Raw genomic sequence first — 23,000 nt, 5'->3', positions numbered from 1 at the left:
CTCAGTGATGTCAGCTGTGTTAGAGTGCAGAAATAACTGGTCTGTTAAGACTGGCAGTTGAAAGAGTAAAGAAACTAAAGTTTTATTAATGCAAAGAGGTAAAGTTACACATGCTGAAGTAGCCATGTGGCCTGCACTCAGGGAGCCATTACTAATTAACTCAGAGCAAAAACAGGAAAAGAAGGGAGGAAAGGGAGGAACAAAGACTGCAGAAACAACAAGCACTTTAGAGGAGGAATCAGCAGAGGGAAGAACATATTCCCCTTCTGTCTGTCACTCCCCACTGGTTCAGGTCCCTTGTTAACATGTGTTGGTGCTTTACTCCCAGCAAGCTGATGGGCTGGGGGGTTCAATTCTGCATAGGCTGTGCAGGTGAGTTCCCTGCAGGAACTAGCATGGGTAGCCAATACAAAAGGTTTAGATCCCCAGTCATCAGCTGATTAGCAGGAGAGTAAATCCTGCTCAGTTTGGCAGGATTCAATGCAAAAGAGTTTTGTCCTTCGTTTTAGCATGGGCAGGCTCAGGAAGGGGTTTGTACTGAAACCACTGCTAAAACAAAAGGGGGGGAAATCATTTTAGCAGCACTTGGCTGCCTGTGAGGGGCTTTGAAATCCCAAATTCAGAACTTCAAAGCACCAAATCACCTGAAAAAAATACTCAGCAAGTAAATACCATTTTACCAACCAATAATTAAAAAACAAGAATAAAATAATATAAAACAAAAATCATTTAGGTTTTGACTACATAAACATGGTTTACTTTCTTTTGTCTGTCCTATTCCAACATTCAGTTTTCATTGGATATCCATGAGTTTTAGTGTTCTAGTTTTATGTGACAGGGAGAAAAAAATCCTCTGTTCACTTTCTCCATCTCATGCATAATTTTATATATATCTATTATGCGTATCTATTATGCCTGTCTTGCCTTTTCTTTAAACCAATGGTTCCCAACCTGGGGGCCGTGAAGTAATCCAGAGGGGGCGCAAACAGTAAAGAAATGAATTATTTATTACTTTTTTTAAAAAAAAGTCTTCACTCCCTGAATGCTGTCTGCTCCCCACTGTCACTGCAGATGACACCTCCCCCTTGCTCCAAACAAGAGGGGAGGACTTTTGCTGAAGCGGCAGAGCATTTTTCAGGTGCACCAAGGGCAGGCATCTGCCTATAAAACATGTGGCAGACACCAAAGGAGGCTGAGGGTAGAGCTACCAGGAAGAAGAGGGGATTACTATTGCCGACCCCTGTCTCCTCGCACTGCCACTGCTGATGACGCCCTTACTCAGAATGAGAGGAGAGGGCTTTTTGTGAAGCAAGAAGAAGCAAGGCTGCAAGGAAAGGTTACTTTCCCCCTTCCTTCCTGGCAACCGGCCTGCCTGCCTTTCTTGGTTCCTGATTCACTGGCATCTCCTTTTAAAAATTCTTATTTGCAAGGCTGCCCAGATCTCGCCTTCAGTCTAGATGGAACCAAGGAACAGTGAGGAAGCTCAGGACTTGCTCGTCTCCCTATCTCTTAGGCTAAGTGTGTGTGTGCCGGCGTCCCCCCTTTCATCCACCCCCCCTAATCTCTCCAAGATGCTGCAGCAGTTGAGGGCTTCCCCCCTCCCTCATGCCCAATTGCGTGCATGCCTGCAGATGCTTGCAGGAGGTGCAGGTATGTTTGTGTGCGTGCGTGCACTGATGTGTCTTTTGCTCCACTCTCATTCCTCAAGTGCACGCTAATCAAATCATCAGTTCTAATGATCATCCCAAGACCTAAAAGCACTAACACCCCTGCTCAATCTATCCACCCTTTTGTCTTCACCCTTTAGCGTCTCCACCACTACCACATTGCTGCTGCTTTATTTCATTATTATTATTATTATTATTGTTGTTGTTGTTGTTGTTGTTGTTGTTATTATTATTAAAGCTCAGCAGGTTGGCTGAGGCTGGGCTCCACATACTGCAGCTGAAATGTATTTAATTATTATTGCATTTATATGCCTTTTCTCCAAGTTGCTCATGGTGGTGCACATAGCCTCCTCCCCTTTCCATTTTATCCTACACCAATCCTGTGAGATAGGTCAGGCTGAGAGACTGTTTGGCTGAAGGTCACCCAGTGGGCTTCATGACTGGGTGGGAATTTGAACCTGGATCTTAGTCCAACACTGTAACCCAGTGTTCGGGGACAGGACTGTATATCTTCAGATTATGGGGGGGGGATACCAATTTGATGACCCTTTGCATTAAGAAAAGAAAGCAACACCTCCCTGTTTGCAGGGAGCTTTTAAAGCGAAGAGATATATGGAGATGTAATTTTGCCACGCACAATTTTTTCACTTAACAGAGGCTAAAATTACAATTAGCATGGGGCGGTTGTCACAAATTTTTTTGAGCTTATAAATGGCATCCCGTACTCATAAACGTTGGGAACCACTGCTCTAAACTAAAAAGCTGCAAACATTGTAACCTTTCCTCATAGGAAATCATTTGATCATTTTGGTTGCACTTCTGAACCTTTTCCAGCTCTACAATAATCTTTCTGAGGTGAGCATACCATAACTATGCACAGTATTCCAAGTGTTGTTGCACCATAGATTTGTATAATGGCATTATGATATTGGTAGTTTTATTTTCAGTTCCTTTCCTAATGTTTCCTAGTATGGAATTTGCCTTTTCCACAGCTGTCGCACACTGGGTCACCATCTTCATCAAACTGTCCTCTACAACCCTGAGTTCTTGTTCCTGGTCAGTCACCACTAGTTCAATTCCCATGAGCATATATGTGAAAATAAGACTTTTTGCCCTGATATGCGCTTGTTTACATTGAATTGCATTTTCCACTTTACTGCCCATTCATTCAGTTTGAAGATATCCTTTTAGATTTCTTCACAATCTCTTTTTGTTTTAGCCACCCTGAACGATTTGATATCATCAGGAAACCTGGCTACCTCACTGCTCTCCCCTAAGTCTTAAGTAATTTGTGAGCAAGTTAAAAAGCACCGGTCCCAGTACTTATTCTTGGGAGACCCACTTTCAATATCGCTCCACTGGAGAACTGTCCATTTATTCCTACTCGCTGGTTCCTGTTACTTAATCAGTTACTAATCTCCAAGAGGACCTCTCCCTTCTTCCATGATCATCTCTACCTATATGTTTGTTGACACTCTCAAATAACTCTTAATAGCTTAGTAAAATAGGACTTACTGTTGCAGAAGCCATGCTAGCTCTGCTTCAGCAAGACTTTTTCTTCTATATGTTTGGATGTCTTACCTTTACCAATGCTTCCCACCACTTTTCCCAAAACAGACATTAAGCTAACCAGACTGTAATTTCCAGGATTTCCTGTAGATCCATTTCTAAAAATTGATGTTAAATTTTTGTTAGCAGATCAGCAATTTCACATTGAGTTCTTTCAGAACTCTTGGGTGGTTGCCATCTGGACATGGCAATTTGTCAGTTTTTTATTTTGTCTGTAAGGCCTAGAAATTTGTCTCTCATCACCACTGTTTGCATCAGTTCCTTAGACTCCCTTCCTGTGAAAGTTAGTTCAGGCACAAGGATCTGCCATATGTTATCCCTGTGAATACAGATCCAAAGAATTGTATTTATTATTTCTAAAAATTTATATCCCACCCTTCTTCCCAGAAGAATCCCAGGGCAGCTGAATTCATTCAGTGTGTCTCTGTAATCTCTTTATCCTCCTTTAGCACACCTTTGATTCCCTTGTCATCCAAAGGGATGACATTTGTTGTATAACCTTACAGGTGAGTAATGTAACACACTAAAATCTTTACCAATTAAAATTCAATCTTAAGAAAATTACTGACAGATATATTACAAAATATACTGTTTTGATCCTTTAAAAATTAAGCCATCTTGCAGCTGACCATGTATAGATTTTTCAGGCTCTGCACTGGTAGAACCATAAGCAAAACATAATTAGATAACGTTTACTTCCCAAAATGCATGTGTGCTTAAATTATTTCACTGTGATGTTTTATTACTGTGCCAATGCCTGCTGATGTACATACATTTTAAAATTATTGGACCTATGTTCTAAACCAAGTGTGAAATAAGTAATTTAGAAGGAAATGTTGCATTAAAAGAACAATCCCAGCCTACAATCTATGCTTCTAGAAGTAGTTGGGATTTTACAGAGCAGTCCCTTTAGCGATGGGGGGGGCTCTATCCCCACAACAGCATCTGCTGTGCCTGCTGAAGGCCCTGAAATGGGCCGTAACGGGCAGGGCTAGTTATGGGGCAGGGCTAGTGATCGATGTGCTGGTCCATTTGCTGGAGAGGGTCTCCCCCACATTCCATCCTAGCTGGCAGGGTTTCAGATGCTGCAATGGCTCCAGCTCTCTCATCTCCAAGGCAAATTTAGGATTGCTCTGTAATTTACCATGAAAGCAAAGGCACCATAAGTTTCACTTGTCCAAGTTATATTTATAATGAAGCTATGTTTAGAAGATCACTCACTGTGTAATTAATGCAGCACACCATTGGACAATTCATTTTTAAAAAGTTATTTGCTTAAGTTTTCAAATTTCCTGTGAAAGCCAAAGAAATACAACTGTTTTCTTGCTGCTTTTCCTTCTAGAGGCAGACGTAGTTAGGAGTGTGACGAAGCATGCCCAGTGGAAATTTTGGCTATGTTTTACAGGCGCATACATGCTCACACATACACACACACACACACACACAAAATTGTGATTAACAAAACAGAGGTTTTTATTGCACTACCAAAACATTTTGGCTTCCACCTTCATCAGCTGCTAACATATCAATGCTGTTACCAAGGTGGCAGTTATACAGGATAGAATGCTCAGAGGGCCCTCATTTGCAGAAGCTAAGTAATGTTTGTCCTGTCCTTTGGGTTAAGGCCATGGAGTGCCAATGTGTCCAGAGAGTATTTCCAAATGTTCTTCCTCTTAATCAATGCTGCTGGATCTCTTGGCATCTCTATAGCTGTTACAGAAAGTCCAACAAGCTGTGGCCCTCAGTGTTGAAATGTTTTGCAACTGATTGCTCCACTTTTTTTGTCAAGAATGCCGATTTGTGGTTTCCTAATTGACGCAGACTATTAGTGAGAGCTGTGCTTAAGCCACCTATCAGTAATGCTGGGTCTCATCCTTGTAATTCCAAATGCTGTGGACCTCATGGAGACAGCTGCTTTCAAAAGCACTAGAATGGGTAGAACATATTACATCAAACAGAATGTCACCTTCAAGTCCTGCAATATAATTTATGTCATCAAATGCAAAAAAAAGGAAATAATATCTAATACGTAGGGAAAAACTACCTATGCACATGCTTCAGAAACCACAAACTGGCAATCTGGACTAAAAAAATGGAACAACCAGTTCCAAAACATTTCAATACTGAGGGCCGCAGCCTGTTGGACTTTTCTATAACAGCTATAGAGAGATGCCAACATATCCAGCAGCATTGACTAAGAGGGAGAACTTTTTATTTTCTTTCTTTATTTATTAGATTTATATTCTGCCCTTCCACCCAGTAGGAGCCCAGAACATTTGGATATACTCTCTGGACACATTGGCATTCCATGGCCTGAACCTGGAGGACAGTACAAACATTACTTAGCTTCTGCAAATGAAGCCCCTCTGAGCATTCCATCCTCAAAACTCTATAACTAACACATTGGTAACAACGTTTGATGTTAGCAGTTGATGAAGGTGGAAGCCGAAATGTTTTGGTAACATAATAAAAACCTCAGTTTTGTTAATCACAATTACATGTATGTATTTTTAGGAGTAGATAATAATGCTTGGAAAAACAGAAGGAAGTAGAAAAAGAGGAAGGCCAAACAAGAGATGGATTGATTCCATAAAGGAAGCCACAGACCTGAACTTACAAGATCTGAACAGGGTGGTTCATGGCAGATGCTATTGGAGGTCACTGATTCATAGGGTCGCCATAAGTCGTAGTCGACTTGGAGGCACATAACAACAACAACAATTTTTAGGAGTGGGTTTTGAAAGTTGAACGCTTCAAAACCAGTTTGTGATGGTTCAAAGTCCTCCTGGGAACAAAGAATTCCCTTCGCCATAAGAGAGCTATGTGGATTGTGGCCTAAATATCTGATCATATTAAATACAACTGAAGGTCACTTCCTATTTCACCAACATCTTTACTAAGTCATTTGATGTTTTATTCCAGTCTTGCTGTTGTGATTCTTACAGTATGTTTCTATTATATTCTGGAATTGTTTGGAATTTACTGCAGCACCTAATTGTCAAGAATTATCATATATAAAACCTCAGATGTAAACCTCATGATTTTATTAGAAAGATGAAATATAAAAATACCTGGAGCAGCTTCCTCTTAATTTTTCTTTTGTTATATCAAATTGTAATGTGAGGAATTTGTTGAAATTAAAGCACCTGATTCTTCAATTATTTTTTATACAGAATCATTTTTCTCAATACACTTTTGGCAGAATTTTGCATCCAAGCATTTACAATCTTACACTGATTAATGATATTTATTGTTGTTTCTGAAATTGCTATACAGTTTGAGAAGCATGGTAGCATTTATACCAATTACGCTATATTGCTGTCATTACAACATATGTCAGGAAACAGGGACTGCTGTGTCATGAGATTCAAAATGAGGAATGTGTTATTCTCTGTAGGAAAATGTTATTTTAGTTACATGTTATGCACTAGAACGACCATACTTTATCTTTCTATCAGTGTATGTAGGCAGAAATATTTCCATAGGGATTGCTCCTTATTTAAGTTTGCTTTGTTGATGGGTTATTTTTTGTTTTGCATCACTCAAAAAATTCAAGAATGTATATAGCTGCAACTTTCCTTCTGAAAGAGCATATTACATTCTCCTTTTAAATAGAATTTGAACAGGTGTACATTTAGCAAATATGCCACTTATGAATTAGATATTAAGCATGTAGCTTCTTTATACAATACTGTTGTCATCAGAAAAATAAGAATAGAAGCTGGCAAACATTTCTACAGGCAAAGAAGATAAGAAAGAAAATTTGATGAAAGCCTCATTTTCAAAGGGATGCCTGCAGCATGTACCTGGAGGCAAGTTAACATTAGCTGAAATCCTTTGGAAGACTTGTTTATATGGGGAGGGGAGGGTTTGGTTTTATTTTATTTTTGTCATAGCCAAAAAAGTACTATACTGTAGAAATTACCAATACCTTTAGTATTTATTTATACATTTCATCTTAGCACTATTTGCACCTTTGTTTAGTAAGTTTTTCTACTTCTCTATAAAAAGCAGTTACTACTCTTTTTTGCACTAGAAGATAGCAGAAGTACAGAGGCAATTGTATTACTTCACTGCATATGAATGTTCTTGCTTGGTTCAAAATATAGACATCTGTAGTAGAGATCATGGGATCATGCTCACGGGGGTGGAGGATGACAGAACAGAGTTACTGCTGCAGAAGCACCCATTTTGTATATTTCTTCTTCACTTCCCCTTAATCTCTAGACCAAGGATTGTGGCCTAGGGCCAAAATAAGTCATGGACAACGGCTGCTGGGTTAAAATAATGGGTCACTTTTATTAAACCAGATTTGATTAGAATAATGAACCTGCAGAGGGGAACTTAAGTACTGGAGCCTCCTGATGACCCAGGCAAAGCCTGCTTGCAGCTATAGGGCGACCAACCCCTGTTGGAGCAAGGGCCTGCCAATCTGCCAAACCCCTGCCTTCAGCCACATCTTGAAGGTGTGTAAAAAGGTAAAGGTGTCCCCGCACTTGTAGTGCGAGTCGTTTCCGACTCTTAGGGTTACGTCTTGCGACGCTTTACTAGGCAGACCGTATATATGGGGTGGGATTGCCAGTTCCTTCCCTGGCCTTTCTTTACCCCCCCAGCATATGCCGGGTACTCATTTTACCGACCACGGATGGATGGAAGGCTGAGTGGACCTCGACCCCTTTTACTGGAGATTTGACTTCCTCCTTCCGTTGGAATCGAACTCCGGCCGTGAGCAGAGCTTCGGCTACGTTACCGCCGCTTACCACTCTGCACCACAGAGGATCTTCCGAAGGTGTGTAGGGGGGGCAATCCTCATCACCACCCCTCGGTGCCCTGAAACTCCGAGCGGATGAGGCACATTGGCCCCAAAAGTGGTCTGTATTCTGCCCTTGCTGTATAGCCCTGAGCTGCAGGCCTTGAGAGCCGCCTCTCACCCCCAATGGTGCCTAAAGGTGTTACCTCTTTGCCTTTCCCCTTTTAACCTTTTCCCCACACTTCCTTGCCACAAAAGGGGGACAAGCCTTAGCTTAGTCTCCCTTTAACCCACAGCTGAGAAGAATCTCATGTAAGCCCCTCTGCAGATCTGCTAGCAGGATGTCATTACCTACATCGATCAGGTGAACACTGTCTGGCCGGAATAGCTCCAGCTTACTGTGTCTTATCTCTGGTTGATGAATAACAAAACCACCAGAGTCCCACAGAGCCTTCTGTATTTGCCTATTAACATTTTTGTGGGTCCTATTTATCCCCCTGGGGTCCCCAATGCAATTCCATTTCCTATGTGGTAAGATGTCAGACTATGTGGTAAGTGCACTCCCGGCCAGTGCCGCCCAATGGTCTGGAAGTCACTACAAGCCTGCCAGATAAGGGCCTTGCCCTTCAACAAACGCAGGTCATTACCCCCAAGGTGAATAACAAGTAACTGGAGCACAGCCTGACCCGAAGTGGCTGGAACAGCACATCTCTCGGCGGCCAAACCACTGCACTGAGGCCCATTGACTAAGCCCCAGCTGCATACCAAAATGAGACTTCACCGCCCTGCGGCCTGCCCAGAATACCATACTGTGGCCGCAGAGGAGGATGTGCGCCCACTCTGCTCCCTTCCAGCGGCCTATCAAAAACAACACCAGCTTAGCGCAAGCGCAATAGCAATAACAATTTAACAGTTGGCTTTCCGGATCCCAGTAAGTGGTCTAATATAAGCATTGTAGGCGTCAGAACACCTTCTGCCAACTGCATGCAGCCTCTCTTTCGAGAAACCCAGATGGGCAGCTGTAGAAGCCGCACCTATCTGGAAGGAGTGTGTCCCAAATTTGTTGGGGTCCACACCCAAGTTGCTAAGTGCGGCCTTGGCCACCACCCAGAATTGGTATTTGGTGAGGGGCTGGCCATCCCTGTGTGTATATAGGTACCCGGTCTGCAGACCCCAAACTGCCATGAAGCGCCGTAGGGCACTTACTGAGCAGAGTTCTTCCCGTTGGGAGGGAGATAGTGCAAACAAGTGTTCCTTATGATGTTGGTCTGTCTTGGACCAACGTAGTTGCAGGTGTGCCTGTTCCTCCCTCCAGGTGAGGTCAGAAACCAATAGAGCCCACAGGGAATGGTCCATTTTAGACCCTGCCACCACCTCCCTGATCCAGAAGGCCCAAAAAAACAGGGTGACGGTGGCCATGTGATATAGCAGCACCTCAAAGGGGGAAAAACATCAGTCCTTCCACTGTCCCTGTAGCCCAAGCAATAGTTCTGGGGAAAAGGGTAGGTGAGCATCTGGGGCCCCCGGGTGTTCATGAGTCCAGCCCTCCAAGATTCATCAAACTCAAAAGTCACCCAAATAATCCTGGAAGCCCTGTGCCTTAGCTAGAAAGGCGAGACCAGAGAGCTTACCTCAAATGGTCTTGACCAAAAGGCCCCAGCTTCTGCCCTCTACACAGAACTCAATAAAATGCTCCACAAGGATGGTCCAATCCTGAGTGTAGCCCCTGGCTTTCCTGAAAACTGATAGCTTCCTACCTGCTGTCTGATAGGTGGACATAGTGCTGGATGCAACAGACCGGCTTATGGCCCTTTCCAACTAGAGCCTCCAATCTCCCATAGCGCCAGGAGGACCACATCCGGCTGGGCCCTTGCAAACGGCACTAGCTGGCTAAACCTCTCCATCTGGTTCTGTAATAGACCATCAGCAATACTGTTTCCAATACTTGGAACATGGCATGCCAGGAACAGAATATTATAGCGGAGACATTGCACCACAAATGCACACATGAGGCACATGACATTGGGGTTTCTTGAAGACAGGGTGTTGATGACATGTACTGGAGCCATGTTGTCACACCCAAAGTGGACTGTGGAATCACGCAACCTGTCTAGCCAGAGGTGCACTGCCATGACAACGGGGGGGGGGAATCCAGAAAGGTCAGGTCTCGGGTGAACCCAGCCTGAGCGCAGCGCTGCGGCCTGCCGCCATGGCACCAGGAGTTGTTGAAAATCACCCCAAAACCAAAAGTGCCTGAGGCATCGGGGTGCACCTGTAGCTCTGCCTCTAAAAGGCAGTCCCTTCCTGAAGTGTTAGCAAGGTAACCTTTTTAGCCATAACGACACCCAAGATTTTTCCTTGAAGGGCCTCCAGTTTGTCTTGAGGAAGCCTACAGCACTGGGCCACGGCATCGATCTCAATGCCCAGGAAGGTGAAAGAGTTGGATGGACCCTTGGTTTTCTCAGCTGCCAGGGGAACACCGAGTTCCTCCGACAACGCAGCGAAGTAGACCATAAAGGCCCTACCTATACCAGAATCTGCTGGGCCCGCAAATAGGAAAATATCCAAATAGTGCACGACTTGACTGCAAACCTGCCTGTCTCTTAACTGCCCACTCTAGGAAGGAACTGAAACACTCAAAAACTGAACATGTCATCCAGCAGCCCATGGGGAGTGCCCAATCAATATAATATTCACCTGCAAAGGTGAAACCAAGCAGTTCAAAATTCTGTGGGTGGTCAGGGAGGAGACGGAAAGCAGATTTGATGTCACATTTTCCCATAAGGGCACCAGTTGCACAATCTCTAACCATCCATACTGCACAGTCAAAGGACATGTAGCAGACGGAACACAGGTCCTGCAGAATAAAGTCATTAACAGACTCACCCCGAGGGTAGGACAGGTGATGTATAAGGCGGAATTCGCCTGGTGCTTTTTTAGGGACAATGCCCAGCGAGGAGACTCTGAGTGAGGGTGTGGGCAGTGCTGGGAAGGGAAACCAGGGGTGGATAGCATCTACTTGCAGCAGAAAGAAAAAAAGGGGGGGAAACCCCAAGATGCCAAGAATTATAGCTTGTAAAAGTATTCCAAATCCGTTTGTTGAAAGGAAACAAGCCCAACGCGTTTCGGCTATGTCAAGTTGGCCTTCGTCAGGGGCGATTACAAGGTGTAGCTTCGAAGTTATCTTGTAGTTAAGTGCTCCGGTTAATCTTAATAGCATTTCTTTGTAATGAGAAATTACCCATGGGTAATTACCAAGAATTGCTATTAAGATTAACTGGAGCATTTAACTATAAGATAACTTCGAAGCTACACCTTGTAATCGCCCCTGATGAAGGCCAACAAGACATGGCCGAAACGCGTTGGGCTTGTTTCCTTTCAATAAATGGATTTGGAATACTTTTACAAGCTATAATTCTCGGCATCTTGGGTTTCCCCCCCCTTTTTTTCTTTTTCTTTCTGGTGCTGGGAAGGGGCCTAACACTCAACCCGCCTGCCCACCAGGAAGGGCAACACTGTTGCAGAGGTTACACCAGTGGACATTTTTCCAGGGAGCCAAGCCCTGTTGTTTAGTCATGGTTTGGGAAGAAGTTGATTTTACTAAAGCAAAAATGTTTAAAATTTCCAATAAAGGGAAAGTGTGTTATTTTACCTTTTTAAAAAAAGTTGAAAAACATTTTTTTTAAACATATTTTTGTATTCAAACTTAGGTTTTCTGTTACATTCCCACCTAGTTGATGTGGGTAAACTGTCAGCCCAGAGTTCCATGCTCCTAAGCTTTATTGGTATATCTGAGCAAATGGAGCTGTGCATTGTGTTGCAGCATAGTTAATTTACATAGTAAGACAACATAGAGAAGGTTTGCAATACCAAATAACCCACAGTACGCTGGCAAAAAAATAATAATGAAATGTTACCATTCCAGATTTCGTTAGTGATGTTTTGGAAGTGGCATGCTATTCTTTCTAATAGAAATATGTGAACCCAAAGCATGGCTAATGAATTAACATGTATCCCTCTGTGTTATGTATCATAGATGTATAGGGGACATATATCTTTGTTAGTAATGGCTATTAGATGTGTGGTAACGTGTGTTAAAAAACTCAGTGAGGAATTCGTTAGTTGCTGCTTAAGCTCTTGTGAAGAGTGGATATGTCATCTGTCTGTTCCAAATGTGGTGCATGATAGTTCTGAGATGCATTCTTGCTACCTTTTCATTTGTTTCTCCAGTTCTAGTCTCATCTTGATTTTTTCATACATTAATATTTGGCTTTTCTTTCCTTCCATTTCATCTTTTCCTCCACTGCCTAAATCCTTCCACCATCATGGCAGAAGAAGCTATCACTCCTACACTTATTACCTGTAAGTAACTTATTTGTGCATCATCAGAGACGTGCTTTCTGCCATGTTGTTCTTCTGTGCATGAACAGTGAATACTAATGATTCTACTTGCTTTGTAAAACTCAAAACACTTTTCAGCCTCGCTTGAAACCAAACATCTTCATGTCATTATATTCAAATCCATGTTTCCTTTAGGTTTCCTTTGCCACATACTGTGTGTTAAAAGTGTTGTAATTTTTTTTTCTTATTGAAAATATTAGGAAAGTGTAAATACAATTATTAGGATTTTTTTTTAAAAAAAAGTCTAGGGTACTTAGATCCAGATCTTATGCATGTTTACTTAGAAGTAAATCCCACTGAGTTCAAAGGGCTTATTTCCAAGTAAGTGGACATAGGGTTGTTATTTTTAATTTTTTGTCCTTGTTGGAAATCTGGTGATGTATGTACATGTGCAGCCATTTACCATATATCCATTACTGTATGCATTATGATCCCATTCATACACCAAAATACTGCTGAAATGTTATTGGTTTCTGTGGAACAGAGAATTGTTGGCATATTGATCCCAGAGAATGAAATTTACAAAGTAGGTAAGAGGGTATTTTCTATTTTAATTGAAAAGGGCATGTACACAAGGTTATGTTTACTTGTTCATTGTCATTTTTAAGAAGCTGTAATTTTAAAGTGTTTATATGACATAGTGCTTATCCAAACGGAGCGGGATAATCCACGGTTTCCATATTCAGTTTGTCATCTGATAGTCCTCACTTTGCCTTTTAGTTCGCTCTTTCCCAATTAAAAAAAATGCTTTTTTGCACCCGCACATGCAGCGGTAAGACCCCTACATTCTTTTTGCTTTTTCCAAGCTCCGCCTCTAAAACCTCCCCCTATCAACCAATTGGTCAGCAAAAAAATTACATATGCTCCTCTCCCCCTTTGCAACGAAGCACAATATGGCTGTAAAGGAGTTCTCTCCTGGGAAGGAAAGGCTGCTGGTCGGTTTCACGCCTGCCTAGTTTGTATTTGCGATATTACAATGTATGCTTTTCTGATTTGAAGCAAAACCCCCAGCAAGTAGAATGAAATTGACAAAGCTTTCCACGAGGCAGGCTGAAACCGACCACCACCCTTTTCTTGCTTGCTGTGCATTGCAGATCTCACCCAGAGTGGCTGCCCAGTTTGCAGGCTGGCAAAAAATAAAATGCATCTGGGCAGTAGTTGCAGACCCCCCCCCAACACCCCACCATTGCGATGATTGGCTCAATTTTCCCGGGTTTATTCTCGCACATGCGCAAAAGTGCAGATACGTGATTGGCTGGAATGAGGAGAAGGGGCAAGGGAAAACGCCCAAGAACCGCCCATCAGCTGTAAAGTCCGTGGTATTGCATCCTAACTCCTGGAGGCACAGCGGATGATTCCCGGTTTTAAACAGCAAATCGCATTTTTGCCGGTATTACAAGGAGCAGATTTAACCCGCGAAAATGCGTAACAGCGCGAGACGTCATTTGGACGACCGAAAAATAATGAACACACACAGCGGGCGTGTCACACATTTTACAGTTGTCTGGATGAGCCCATAGTCTGTCATGATCTGCCTGTTTACCACTTTTTTCTGAAGAAATCCTACTGGTGGGTGCACAGTGCATGAGTCATAATTGTATAGTAAGCATGTAAGTAATTGGTAGATAATCCTCTTTGGCAGAGAAGAACTGTTGCCTTAGTGTAGTGCATGTAAGCATCCCAAAGAAATCTGACAGACCACCACTGGACCAGAGCACTGATCTAGATGGACCTTTAACTCAATCCAGCAGAGCTCTTACATTCTTACAATGCTCTACATAAACCAAAAGAGCTATAGCAAATGTGACAAAGGTTATTTTACTGAAGTACAGAGTACAAATTAGGTAAATAAATAAAGCGTGATCTTGAGTTGTAGTATCACAGAATTCAGTGCTCTTCTGTGTTTAGATTTCTGTGAGTACTTCCACATTTTCAGTATTTCCATAGAGCTAATTTTCAGAAGTTCTGGGTACAACTTAATGAGAAATAAATGTGAGGTTGACGCAGTCCTCAGTTCCTAAAAGATCAGGTCACTGTTACATTGGTTCACACTTTTAGCCACACAGGCATTGACCTTGGACCTGCAATTGTGTGAGCACTTGCACCAGTTACCAGAATGAATGCCTACCAGTGAATAGGCAGATTTTGTGCTGGGTTCCATCTCCAGACATACAAAAAAACACAGGACCTGCTGTTGCCACCATTCTGGGCTCTGGGCTCTGGGCTCCACTATGAGCCAGAGAGCTCTGTATCCAGGCCCAACTCAATTACAAGGGTTTTTTTATTGTTATTTCAAAAGTTGGCAACCCTTTGTGACCAATGTAACTATGAACAGGCAGTTTACAGATTTTACCTCATAATCTCTGGCTCTTGTTTTTTCCTACAAGCTCACACTGAATATAGATGGAGCCACAGGGATGATTAGGGTGACCAAGAAGTGAATAGAGGGTGTACTCATGTACTGAGCCCAAAGCCAGCAGGGGACCCAGACTCTCAACTTTCATTTTTTTTAAAAAGCCAGCCTTTACATCTCCTAAAATTTAAGTTGGAACGCAAAACATGCAGACAAGCTTCTTAGTGATTTCTGTAAGATGAACCTGCCTTATTGCCCCCACCTTTCAGTGTTTTAGTTAATGAGTGGCATCAGAGCTGTGGTTGACAAATTAGTTGTTTTACACCAGGCAATAGGAATCCATGAGGTCCTAAGGAGCTACAGTTTGCACTTTTGTAATCCTTGGAATCTCTGTAGTTCTAAAGACCTCATTTGTTCTTGTCCCCCATTGCCTTTCCTTTCTTCCTCACAACCAGGATACGTATTTCCTGTGGTAGGTCCATCTGAAATCAGGTCTGCCATATAAGTGATTTTCTGCAAATAAGTGCTGGTAAAAATATAATAAGTGCTGGTGAACTTTTAAGAATCCACAAACACACACAAATGGCGAATACAAAATATGAAAACTTTGCAAAGAGGCTTAGGCATGTCTCTTGCAGTGCTAGAACTAAAACCCAGGCCCTCATTAAGAATTCAACGTATAGTTAATTTACAGTACAATGGTATGCTTGTCTACTCAGAATTAAGTCTTTTTATGTTCAGTAGTAAGTGAAAGTGGGTATAGGATTGTGGCCCTGGCTTTCTTTAAGGAAGGGGCATATGGATTCCTGGGGTCAGTAGGAATCCCCTGTGCACATCAATACGGGAGTAAGCTCAACTGAACACAATTGAGACTTTAGGCATTATATGAAAACACTGATAATCATAATTACTTGGGAAGCGCTGAGCACAGGACTTGCAAAATGTTTTGTGCCACTCTTCCCAAATGCCTGGCAACCAGCTGGTTGTTGGGCAATTTGGGAAGCTCTGCACAAGGGACTTTGACAGGTGTCAATCACCTGACACCATTGTGATTGGCAGGTGACTTGTCCAGCCTGTTACGTTGGCCCATGGGGATGGAGGGAAATAATGATGTGGGCTGCCAGGCCAAAAAAAGTTCCCCACTCCTGCTGTAAAATATTAGAAGTGGAATGTAGGAATCAAAGCACGGAAGGTGAGTGGATGATGCCCTTTTTCCTGGCTTTGAATATGTTTTTATTTCTAGTGTTTCATTTCTAAGTGTTCATTTTTAATATTTGTTATTTAAAAGTACATTATCAAGCTGCCGAAATGTTTTGTTGCTATTGGTTTTACTCTAACATGCCAAAAAGGTAGCGGGGGAGGAAGGAAGAGAGAAATGTTCACTGTGTGCTTCACAACTGAAACATTGTCATCCAGTCTCCTGAAGTGTTAGGTTTGGGTTTTTTAGCAAAATGCTGGGGGTGGGGTGGTGGTGAAGTTGATTGTAGCAGCAATATGCAGGGTGGTGATTAACTGCTTGCCCACCCATGGGGGGCAAATAGAGGGGTTCTTGAGGGAGAGTTTTTCCTGCTCATATAAATACTTAAATGAGTATATCCTTTTTGTTAAAAAAAAGAAAAGAAAAAAGTGGCTGTCTGACCTGTGTGCTAACATTGTCAGTAGCTGAAGATTTTCCATATTTGTATTTCCATCCTTGAAAAGACTTACCCTATTTAATTTCTGCCTGCCACACAGCTGTTAAAAGCATAAGATCCCTTCTCTCCCCAAGCCAACCCTAAATCATGCAAAGAACTTAAACGTCATGTGTTGTGAGGTCTTTCATCAATTGGTCATAGGCTGGCAATACTACATTCAGTGAAAGACCAGGGATGGTATTTCAGATGAAGGGGATCAAAAGATGTACAGCAATTCTGGATGCTCCTGATGGGATAAATTCAAGATTTAAAAAGTTGTTTGAAAAGCAAGCAGGGTATTTTAAGATAATTTGTTATGTTTATTAATGGTTCATAATAACTATAGCATTCTGTCTGTCAAACATCCTGTTACTTGTATGGCCTGTCATTTACTTTTGGGCCCTCTTCCCCCACGTTTACATATGGCATAAGTAGGTGCAAATTTTATGCACATTTGTGCCTTATTTTGTGAGTGCAGCAGAGAGCCCAGTCCACATACTGTGTACTGGGCGCAAAAAATCCTGTTGGCACCCTGGGATCATTCCAGTGTGTGAATATCCAGTAAAGTGAGAATCTGCCTCAGTTGTAGGCTTTTACTCATCCTGGCCCAAATCTCTCTGAATAACAAAGCAAAGATAGTACTGCTTCTGCAACACAGAAACAGCTGGGATGTTAAGAATCTTTTTGTATATAACACATTCCCATAGAAAAATAATGTGTGAAGTATAAAAGATCGCGGGGAAGTATTTTATATTCTGCTAAGCTTTTAAATGGTTATAAAAATGAACTAGCAGACTGCACATTGAATACTGAGCATGAAAGGAATTATTGAACAGTTGTTTCTTCTTGGATTATCTTGACCACTGGAAGTATGAGAGGAAAAGAGAAAAAGCATACCATGTGGAGGTTTCAATGGCAAGTGCCATTCCCTTTTATTCCACATCTGAAGAATCACTGTGGTTTTGTCCACCTCTATACTGTTTGCATACTCTTTGTGTACAGAAATACTGCTTAAGGATAAGTTATGCTGCATGGTGAAACCACAACTTGGTAGGTAATTTATGTTGCTTAGGAACTGTAGTTTCATAACAAATTGAGCTGTTAGTTTTCAGGGTGTTTTAATCAGATATTGAACCAAGTGCCAAGGGCAGAACCATGAGGAATGAGGTGAATATACACAAATCAGTGTACTTTTTTAAAAAAGACAATAGGTAGAGAAAAGTAACTCAAATGTCTTTATATTCCAATGTTTTAGTTTTTTGTAGTTCAGAAAGGTTAAAACAAAATGCTCCTTTCTCTGGAGGGAAATGTGTTCGTTTAGCCTGCTAGCGTTAGCATTCCTATGTAATTAGATTTTTATTCAAACTTTGAAGCTGTTATCCTTTAAATCCTACAGAAGATGCTTTGGCTAAAATACTTTTATTGACCCTATTGCTGGGTGTTACGACTAGATTAATGATAATCTGCCCCAAAGTACCATCTGTCAGCACTCTTTTGTTTTTCCACAAGGTAAATTATCTCAGCTTGCCCACCATTTTTTCCTTCCCGACTCTTCAAAAAATTCTTTCTCTGCCATATTGTCATAGGAGAGAATACAGTCCTATCTCAAGATTAAGCAACCATCTGGTATGGAGAGTGTGTGTACAAATAATTCCTTGAATAAGTGCCACTGAATAGAGATGGGCAATGTAGCCCAAGAAGTCTTCACTTTGCTTTATTGCTTTCCTTTTTTTTTTTTTTTTTTAGCTATCATGATTGCAAAGGTATATTGGTGGGGTGGGGTGAACAACTGTTAGCTACTAAAGTAAGGAGGCAAATGAAATCTCAACTGTTTTATGATTTTAAATTCCATTCCTTTGTGTGTGCTTATACACACACACACACATATGTTAATTGGAATGTATGTTGAGTGGTTAATGTGCATAACAACCAACTATTGTGCACATTCACCAGGTCTCATGGAGAGTGTACACATTAACCTTCCATGAGGAGGGAATTGTGCACATTTCCCGGTAAATGTACATAATCCTCAATGGGCTTTGGGGAATGTGCATGTATCACCTGAATTTTGTACATTCTCTGTACATCATACATAATCCTCAATGGGCTTTGCCGAATGTGCATATCTCAGCTAAATTTTGCACACTCTCCAGTGTTATGTATAAACTCAAACAGGCTTTGGGGAATGTGCATATATCACTAGAAGTTTGTAAATTCTCCAGCTATTATGCATAATCTCCAACAGGCTTTAGGGAATGTGCATATATATCAAGTGAATTGTATACATTTTCTCCATTATGCATAATCTCCAACATGCCTTGTACAGCATTTTGTACATTCTCCGGGCATGCGTAGTCTCCAGGAATCATACCTTCCTTTTTCACTCTTGTTCAGAAAGGTGCAATCTGTTCCCCTTGGTTGCTTCTGGCCCACTGCCTAATCTTGCGTGTTCCACAACATACCCTCCTGCTGATCAACAGAGCAGCAGAAAATAGGGGGGGGGCTTATTATGCACATTAACCGCCCAACCTATATTTCCTTTAACATATATATGCGCATATCCATATATGAGATTCCTGGGATTGTTTGCTTTTAAGCAATCACATTTTTAACAATCACAATTTTAACCTTTGAGGGTAGCAAACAGCAGGTGTAATCTTTCCCTGTTCATTTAAAGTCTCCCAAGTGATTCAACTTACCCATACAGATGAGTCCATGTGAAAGCCCATGGTGTCTACACAAAAATGAAGCTGTTAGATTTAATAAAATACGTGTTTACTTCATCTTTGTATTAGTATTTATTTCTGAAGTGTCTATATAAAATAAATGACACAGATCCTGTCTTCAGTCTTTAAATCTGAGTTCAAATAATCTTCCAAACCATGATTTAGAGCAATGTGAAAGAGCCAGACCGTGCACTTCTTCCTTCTCTTGTCTTTCCTCATCATTTCATACTTAGTCCTCCTATCCATAGTTTGCCATTATGTCTGACCTATGAGTAGTGCTTGGCCCCCAAAACAGAACGATGGTTTAAAGTGGGTTTCTGAGTGAAGTTTGGAGAGCAATCATAGTTTGCTAATTCAGATAGGAAACAGAGAGCCAGTCTGTGAGACAGGAAAGGGAGAGAAACAAGCATGTAAGTCTGAGGCTCAGTCATGAAGGTCCTGCAGACCATGGTTTTGGAGGACTGAATTCAACCTTATATAATTTTATCATTGAAATAAGCTTGAGTAAGGCAAGACACACAAGGCAAGGGAAGTGATGTGAAATTACAAAGATTCAAATGTTTATATTTGCAGAAGAATGTGATTTTAGAATCCTGAGGTGATAACGTGGAGCGTTCCATTTAAAATATACCTAAAGAGTGACACTCTTTAATATTTTCCCACTACTCTTACTGCCTGAAAGAAAAAACTAGAACATCATGGGACAAAAATTCTAGCCCAGTCTACTATGCTGACTTTCTATATCATGGGAGTTTTTGATACGGAGGAAAATTCAAAATGTTTACCTGCAGCCTAAGTAAGTTGATTCTGCCACTTCAGTCCCACTTCATTCTGATGTGTGCATAGGCAGGCCTCAGTTTGAGACATATATAGGTTTTATTATTATTATACATTGAAATACACTAATCAAAGAAGCCAGATGGATGCCAAGAAGTGAATATGTCCAATGAAAGGGAGCAGCAAGGAAGACAGAACACAGGGAATGAATGGTGTAATTTTAGGTTTATAGTAGAAAAGGATATGAGAGGAGCAAAGAAGAAAGAAGGGATAACGAGAAAGAAAAGAATAGATAGATAAATGGTGCAAGACAGCTTTTCCCAACCTTCGGGTTCCCAGATGTTGCTAGACTACAACTCCCATCATTCCTGACCATTGGCCATGGTGGCTAGGGCTGATAGGAGGTGTAGTCCAGCAACATCTGGGGACCCAAAGGTTGGGAAAGGCTGGTGCAAGAGATATTTGAAGATTAGTAGAAAACAAGTGGAACCACCAAGAGGACTATTCCTGTCCTGTTCAGGGATGTTAGGAAAGCAGCCATGCTCTCCCTCTAGAATACTAGGGTAAGCCATTGGGGCTCAAGCAGACCAGTTCACTCTTCTTTTTCCATCACCCCTTTTTTTTCTTTTCCAACAGTGACTTCTGGATGCCACTGAACATGCTCCAACCTTTTTGTTTTTTAAGGGTTGCCCTTTAGGTGTTTTTTACAAATATGTTTCTATACTCTGAGCATGCTGATACTCCCGTGAGAGGGCTCAGATGCTGCTCATGAGTAAAAATTCTCTCCTTCTGGGCAGAAAGGTGGGATATAAATTTAATAAATAAATAAAATAGGTATCTCTTCCCTGTTCTCTTTCCCTCACTAGAACCACCTGTCCCATCCTCTCTTTATCCACAGCTGGGCTATCTAGACTATGGTAAGGTGATGGTCAAACAAACAGTATCTGTTTGACGCATGACCAGTACTAGATGGGTCCCAGTACTGTTTTCTACTTTTTATTTTCTTATCATAAACAAGATCCAGGTAGCAGGGTAACTCAGGAGAAGAAACCATTTTACAGTACCATGGCTGGTTCAGGACCATAAAAGGTATATTTATTTCTAACACTTAAGTTTCCCTCAACTCTTTCTCCTCTATATTTCCCTCTATCAGAATTCCATTAACTCTGATTGGCTGGAGGGCAGAGGCAGAGGAAGGCGGATTGCACCCCTGTTCGTCACACACCCCTCTTGTTTCTCAGTGACCTTATTTTTGCTCTAATCCTGTTGGCACAGGGGCACTGAGCTCAGTATTAAAGGGAGCAATGAAAGAAAGAGGGAGCCGGTATAGGCAACTCTGAGTCAACCAGTGAAATCATTTGCCAGTAGGTTCATTATAGTGATAAGTGAATCTATTTTTGGTCTGTGTCAGGTTTGCATGTATTCATTCATAAGTCCTTTCTGCTCGTTTTCGTATTAATCTGTGAGTTTTTTATATCATACAAAATCATATTTAAATACATATTTTATATCAATACATACTTTTCTAAATGTATCTTATCATAAAATATGCAAGTTTATTTAGACATTCTGGTTCATTTTTGAGCTACAAATGTATTGCAAAATTCTGACAATTGCAAAAACTGAGTAAGATCCAATCTGTGTGCTAGTCTGGGAGGTGCAAATTAAGTCAGTTTCCTTTAAAAATGTGGACTGAACGAGATTCTCCTCCATCCATAGTTCAGCACTGATAAGTAATTCTTCCTATCACTCATAATATCTATGGAATTCATTACAATAAGATGCAGTAATGGTCAATAATTTAAGTCACTTAAAATGCTTAAGTTCATGGGCTTTAGGTCTGTAAGTGGCTATTATATGGAACCTATATATTCAGAGGACTATACAAGAACATAAGAGCCTGATGGATCAGACCAGTGGGCAGTCTAGTCCAGCTTCCTGTTCACACAATGGCCAACCAGATGCCCACAAGCAGGACCTGAGTGGAAGAGCACTCTCTCCTCCTGTGGTTTCCAGCAACTGGTATGCAGAAACATAGCCGTTATGGCTAGTAGCCATTGATAGCCTTATCCTCCAGGAATTTGTCTAATTCTCTTAAAGCCATCCAAGTTGCTGGTGACAAACTACATGCCCTACTCTAGGCTTCCTGGAGATATTAGAGTAGTTGCTGTTGAAAATAGAATCCTCAACTAGATCGACCTTGGTTTGATCCAACAAGGCAATTTTTGTTTTCTAGTGAGTTTTTTGATTAAGGCATGAAACACATTCCTGTATGTGTCTACTCAGGAGTAAGGCCCACTATGTTCAGTGGGGCTTACCCCCAGGTAAATATGTAAAGGATTGCACCCTTCAAATATAACAGTTCTAGTAAAGTTTCCCAGGTACAAAACAGGCAGAGGGGAGGCGCCCATCAATGAATACACATCTAAAATGTGCCCAGTAGGCTTTATTTCTATTCATGACAAAAATGCTCCATTAAATAAGATGAAATATGCTGGTCATGAAATCCAACTTTTTTTCTTCTACAAATTCAGGGTTATTAATAATAATTATTTACATATAATTTACTGTTTATTTTGTAGTGATTAGAATTCATATCAGTGTCAAAAAAATAATCTTGCCTAATTCTTGTTAACTTTGGTACCAAAGCAGTGACCCACGTAGCTAAAAAAACAAAAGCAGCTGGACCAGATCTATGTTCTATACAGAGTGTTCCAGTTAGTGCTGCAGTCGGTAGTGCCATGCCATACAGTGGTGAAGCTGCTGCTTTGATGTTTGGAAGGAGATTCTTTCTTTCTTTCTTTCTTTCTTTCTTTCTTTCTTTCTTTCTTTCTTTCTTTCTATGCAAAACCCAGGAGATTCCTTTTCTAAAAAAAAAAATCACCAAATGCATGTAATGACATCACTTAAGAGGGGGACAGAACAGATGGGGAGGACAGGGTATGATATTTATTCATAACATCACTACTAGACAGTGGTTAACATTACATAGTAAATTGTCAACTTGAAATCATTGATGGTTTTCTTTCCAATAGCATTCCTAGCTATAAGTAATATTTGGCTGTCCTAAATTAATCTACACTG

General features: G+C 41.3%; 1 protein-coding gene across 12 annotated transcripts in view; it reads left to right on the top strand.

Moving 5' to 3' along the window:
- PTPRM (protein tyrosine phosphatase receptor type M) overlaps window positions 1-23,000 on the top strand; it is an 838,757-nt gene that overhangs the window by 585,158 nt on the left and 230,599 nt on the right. For 5 of the 12 annotated variants that reach the window (XM_061595686.1, XM_061595700.1, XM_061595730.1 and 2 more), the window contains one exon: window positions 12,319-12,348. The exons of the other annotated variants lie outside the window; for them this stretch is intronic. In XM_061595686.1, the coding sequence (XP_061451670.1) occupies window positions 12,319-12,348 (30 nt within the window). The remainder of the gene's footprint in view (window positions 1-12,318; window positions 12,349-23,000) is intronic. 12 annotated transcript variants of the gene reach the window in all.

The sequence above is a fragment of the Rhineura floridana genome, chromosome 1 (assembly GCF_030035675.1).
Source record: "Rhineura floridana isolate rRhiFlo1 chromosome 1, rRhiFlo1.hap2, whole genome shotgun sequence".
Taxonomy (NCBI): Eukaryota; Metazoa; Chordata; class Lepidosauria; order Squamata; family Rhineuridae; genus Rhineura; species Rhineura floridana.
The sequence above is the reverse complement of the archived record's forward strand: the minus strand, read 5'-3'. Positions and strand labels throughout refer to the sequence as shown.